This window comes from Pinus tabuliformis, chromosome J (genome assembly GCF_031772625.1).
Source record: "Pinus tabuliformis cultivar Carrire ecotype Pingquan chromosome J, CPIR1, whole genome shotgun sequence".
Lineage (NCBI taxonomy): Eukaryota > Viridiplantae > Streptophyta > Pinopsida > Pinales > Pinaceae > Pinus > Pinus tabuliformis.
Window position 1 is genome coordinate 1,644,734,465 of NC_142295.1, and position 5,641 is coordinate 1,644,740,105.

Here is a 5,641-nt window from a genome sequence, read left to right on the forward strand (position 1 = left end):
AGACCCGCATTATTCATAAAATACGGTCCTTCCTCAAAAACCCTTTCTTTGTCCTCCAGATTCGCGAAGATGGCTGTAAAAAACCCTTTTGCTCCCAGTTTCAGATCTATATGTCCTTTTGGTCTCCACCTTTGATAAATCCACCTGTACAGTTCTTTCTCAGTTGGCCAATACCCTACAAACTTGCATATCAGTGCATGGTCCTTCATGTAGCAGTTATATTCCTCAAGTTTGTTGCTGGGTATGACATATCTAGGTTGTTTTTGTGCCCTTGGAAGACATTTCCCACCCATCCTCTTTTGCCATAGGTTACCCATCACTGGTGCGTTATTCTCCTTCAGATTACGCTGCGTTCCGCTTGCACTGGTTTCACCTGCTACAACATTTTTATAGGAGGGGATCTCTCCCCTCCCCTGCCGATTTTCCATTTCCTCCTCAGCTCTAATACTTTTAATGTTTATCCTCGTTCCTCTGCTGAATACTTATCACTTAATTCGTTTATGCTCCGAGATTACCTTGCTCAATCCGCCTGCCGTGCCGCTCTTCGACTTCTGCCCCACGATTTCCGCCTGCAGCTCTGGATTGCTGCCCTATCTGCTTACCCTAGCCTGCAAACGCGCCCGTGAACCCTAGCCTCCCCCGATCTCGGCATCATATCTATCTACTAGTTTTTTGTTTTTAGATTTGTTTTCTTTTTGTTTAATTTTTTTTCTTCTATTAGTTACATTTTCATGAATTCTATCTTTTCTCCTTATTTTCAATTTAAGATAACTTATTATTATATTAAAAACCAATTTTAGCAATATATATATATTAAAGTGTGTATATGTTAACATAAACAATATTAGTTAATCATATTTCTTAATTTTTGGTGATGACATTCAACCATACAACATTTTATTAGTTGTTTTATTTTTGTGATGAATTTTTTGTTTTTGTTATTTCTTACTTTAATTAAACTATATTTAAGCTAAGCTAGAAATACTAGCTACAATGTAGCCCTTGTTATAAATGGTAATAATGGAAAACCATATTACAAATATCTAAAAATTATGGCATAAATATTGCAACTACCTCTAAGTTATGGCATAAAATTTTGAAGGAGTTATCCACATTACATTGTATTGTGCGAAGGTTAGAATAAGACCTTCACATGTAATAATTATACAATAAAAGTAAAATTAATCATTATATATATATATATATATATATATATATATATATCTATATATATATATAATTAAAAAATAACAAAATTGAATTTGCAATGTTCAATCATGGAGAAGGGTGAAAAGTTTTTTGGTCAAAACAAGGTAATAGGCATCAAACAAAAAATTGGATGACTAAGAACTCTAGCACTCAATTTAGTTGTTGATAACTATTGTTTAACATTGACCAAAACAAGTTATGACGTTTAACTTTTGAAAACAAATATTTATTTTAATATTATTGAAAAGAATAATTTTCAAAATTTTAATTGTATCATAATTTGAAAGTCTTAGCATAACCTTGCATAATAAAATGCCGTGTAAATAACTGACTAACATTTTTTTTTTTGTTTTGGCCAGAATTCCTTAATACACTTACAATATTTATACCATAATTTTAAAATATTTATACAATAATTTAATAAAATATATTTTAATATATAAACATACTTATCCATCTATATATATATTCCACCTTACAACACATACTCATTACTTACCAGACTGGTCATCTACCACTGCATTAAAAGCCAACCAAACCATCCCTACGTTAAATTATTTCAATAACTTCTTAAACCTAAATCAGCCATCTTTTCAGGGATTTCCGTCTGTCACCCTAAGAGCGCATAAAAACATACACATGTGCGGTGTTCCATCATTATTGAATGCAACGCAACGCAACGCAGAAGAGAAGAGAGATGCTTTCACATGGCAAGAGTATCGTACGAACAATCAATGGTCTTGTCCTGTATTCTATTCTGCCAATTTCTGTGAAAGTTCAATGGCGGACGGGATTATCGACAACTACCTAAAACAAAACCTCTTCAAATGTAACTTTCCAAAAGCTAATGCAGAGCCTGTAATGGCGTCAGTAAAAAAAGGTCTATTCCAAAGGATGGAGATTATGACAGAACACTAACAGGGCAGGTAATGGAGTCAGTAAGAAAGGCGTATTCGAAGGGATGGAGATTAGGAAAGAACACTGACAAGCTCAATGTGAGAGATTGAAATAAATGCCCAGTTGCCATGCCTGAAATAAGTACTTCCGTCACCACTCCTGACCCCTATTCCTTTGCGCTAAAGTGACGTAGTCTTTGTAAAAGATCATACGGGCAAATTGCAATATACTGCAAGAGACTTGCACATAGTTTCCTCACAAATTGAAACTGTATGCAAGTTAACGTTAATTGCATACAGGTTAACCCGGAATCATACAGGTTTGATTTCTATCCTGACTGTAAGATTCCCAAATCTGTTCAGAAGCAGTGAAGCTGATATGCGGGATATTTGATAAGAAAAATCAAAGAGTCGAGAGGCATTCTTCTAGATGTTCGAAAGTACCAGGGCCCGGAAAAATTGAATTGGAAAGTGTCGTGAAGTTGATTTGTGGGATATCCAGAAATACTCTTCTAGGAGTGGGAAAAATAAAAAAATAAAAAATAAAAGTTCAACAGCACGAGAAAGTTGAATTAGATGTCCATCGCCTTGCTGGAAAATAGTGTTTAATGAAGTTGTTGGTTTTATTTGCTATTTAAAGGAGTATTTTGTTGGTTTGATTTGTGATTGCAAGGAGATGGAGAGAGTGTTTCATATGAACGCTGGCCTAGGAGATTCCAGCTATGCTCAAAATTACACTTTCTTGCAGGTTTTGAATTTCAATCCATCATTTGTTTTCTTCTACATTACTGATAACCATATATTCGATTGGAATAATTTTGTGTTTTCTAACTATTGATGGCAATGCCATATTGCAGAGGAGAGGATCAGACACTGTAAAGCCTATTTTGGAGGAAACCCTTTTATCTATGAAGATGATGATGGAATGCTGCAACACGTTTCGCATTGCAGATCTCGGTTGTTCGTCCAGCCCCAATGCTCTCTTCACCGCCCAAAATATAACAAACACCCTCAAAGCCAAATATACGGCTGCGGGAATTTCTCTTCCGCAGTTTCAAGTGTTCTTTAACGATCTTCCGGCTTCTGATTTTAACTCGCTCTTTAGAATTTTGCCTTCTTTTTCACTAAATACTGATAATCACAATGAAGAGGAAGCCGTAGATAGATCGTATTTCGCAGCAGGTGTACCGGGTTCGTTCTACGGAAGGCTATTTCCAGACAAGGCTCTCCATTTCGTTCATTCTTCGTTTGCTCTTCACTGGTTTTCCCAGGTATGTTTTCACAAACACATATATAACTTACTAGGATAAGTATAGCTTACTCTGGATTCTTAGGTTAGTTTTCGTGTGAGGATGATCAGGTTCCAGCTGAGATTTTAGAGAAAAATTCAGCAACATGGAACAAGGGAAATATCTTTTGCCAAGGCGGATGTCGGGCAGTCGGCGAAGCGTATTTTCTTCAATTTCAGAGGGATTTCAACACGTTTCTGAGATCCCGTGCAGAGGAGATGGTTGGCGGGGGCCGCATGTTTTTGCTGTTACTGGGTCGAACACCTCACGATCCAACTGATCAGGGTCCTCCAGGCCTCGCCTTCGAATTATTAGAAACCAGTTTGAAAGAATTGGTAAATCAGGTAACTTATAGCTTTTACCTTCATTTTGAATGGGAAATGGGTTTGTAGTGAATTGAAATAGTTATAACTATAAGACGAGACGTTTTATTCATGCAGGGTTTTATCGAGGAGGAGAAGGTGGACTCGTTCAACATCCCCATGTATTGTCCATGTCCAGAGGAAGTAAGCAATGAAATAGCGAAAGAGGGTTCATTCGAAGTACAACGACTGGAGCTTCTGAGACGATCAGAAAATGTTCCGAAAGAGGAATTGGAAGCCATAACAGGCTCAGCCTCTGCAAAGGAATCATATGGTAAAAGCCTGTCAAAGCAAATGAGAGCAGTGTTGGAAAGTCTAATGAAACACCATTTTGGAGAAGAAATAATGGATGCGTTGTTCGAGAAATATGGAGAAATAATGGCGAGGAGATTGAGTGATTTCATGGAATATGCAGAGAAGGGAGGAGATCTGGTTATCGTCCTCCAGCGTAAATGAAAGCTTTAGTAATGTTGAAAAAATAAAGGACGGCTCTATAAATCTGTTCCTATTTTTGGGACAATTTGTCACTTTTCAAAGAGTTAATTACGAGGAGTTGTCTGTTTTAGTTGTAATAATTATTTATGGGAAGTTAGGTTCATTCATATATATATACATAAATAATATATATTATTATTTAGTAAGTATTATAATATTTGTGTGTATTTATAAAATGTAAATTAATTGGTTTGGTTGGAGTGAGATTTAGTTTTTATTAGGTTTTAAGTTTAAATTTGATGAAAGAGTTCATAAAAGTTATTTTTAAGGAATTATCTATTATTATTGCAATATGACTAGTTTAAATATCAATCTATAATAAATATCATTATAATTTATTTTACTCCCACTTTACTATGGAGATTCTAGACTTTGTTAAAATACCATGGGTGAGTAACATAACTTATCAATACCACATGACCAAAAAACCATAATCCTTTTTATAAGACACTTGTGTTTATGGCATTTTTTAATCAATCAATTTAATATAACTTATCAATACCACATGACCAAAAAACCATAACCCTTTTTATAAGACACTTGTGTTTATGACATTTTTTAATTAATCAATTTAATTAAAAGAGCAGAGAGGACATAACTACTTTGGAAATAAATTTCAACCTTTGGTTTGTGTATACACCTAAGAATATTTTAGAATATTCTATGCATCACATTTGCTTAATATTAAGAAAGTATTATATTTATTTTTTTCAAAAATGTTTAATTAGGTTGACTTTAATTTGGGGTTAGTTTTAATGTTAGATAAATTTTTTTTTATCTAACTATGGGATGTTGCCACCAAGATTATACCAGGCATAGAAACTTATTGTCTATGTCACTGTTTTTATCCCTTACAATTGACTTCCAATCTCAACTCTTTTCCATGTGATTTAAACTTGAAACTTCAAAAGGACTAAACCTCATAGAAACCAAAATTGTATATACCTAGTAGATTATAATAGTTAAGATGTGAATAATAAAATTTATTTTGATATAATTATGTCAAATAGCAAAATAATTTTGGAAATTGCTTCCAAAATATAAGTTTTTTTAATAATAAGAAATACATGAATGGAAAAAGATTTTATATTTCATGGAATTCACATATACTTTATTGTTGTTAAAAAAGGATGGATTAAACTCTAAACCTAATGAATGATATTTTTTATATTGTTCCGTTGTTTCCTTTATAGTTTTAAATATTTTTAATTGTGAGAAAGTGTCTAGGTATTTTCTTATAATAAATATACTTGGATACATGATCTTCCATGTTTAAAGCATAAACAATTGGCTTTTGTCAAGCATTCATTTTTTTATGTTCTCAATGGATCTAAAAATATAACATAAACCCTTAACCTCGAAAACAAACCAAATTAATTGCACATAAGAA

At 33.6% G+C, this 5,641-nt stretch overlaps 1 protein-coding gene across 1 annotated transcript; it reads left to right on the plus strand.

The window, feature by feature from the left end:
* The first annotated feature begins 2,299 nt into the window (after positions 1-2,299).
* On the plus strand, positions 2,300-4,321 carry LOC149233839 (putative methyltransferase TCM_000336). Its single transcript, XM_089376825.1, has 4 exons — positions 2,300-2,853; positions 2,963-3,376; positions 3,466-3,738; positions 3,835-4,321. The coding sequence occupies exons 1-4, from the start codon at positions 2,782-2,784 to the stop codon at positions 4,210-4,212; spliced, it is 1,137 nt and encodes a 378-aa protein (XP_089232951.1). The 5' UTR covers positions 2,300-2,781; the 3' UTR covers positions 4,213-4,321.
* The last annotated feature ends 1,320 nt before the right edge of the window (positions 4,322-5,641 follow it).

What these genes read in the sequence shown, in the direction of transcription:
- LOC149233839 (XM_089376825.1), top strand. Translation starts at nt 2,782, where the DNA reads ATGGAGAGAGTGTTTCATATGAACGCTGGCCTAGGAGATTCCAGCTAT. An exon ending in AAAATTACACTTTCTTGCAG is followed by an intron (nt 2,854 to 2,962) that starts GTTTTGAATTTC and finishes GCCATATTGCAG; the next exon opens with AGGAGAGGATCAGACACTGT. An exon ending in TGAAAGAATTGGTAAATCAG is followed by an intron (nt 3,739 to 3,834) that starts GTAACTTATAGC and finishes TTATTCATGCAG; the next exon opens with GGTTTTATCGAGGAGGAGAA.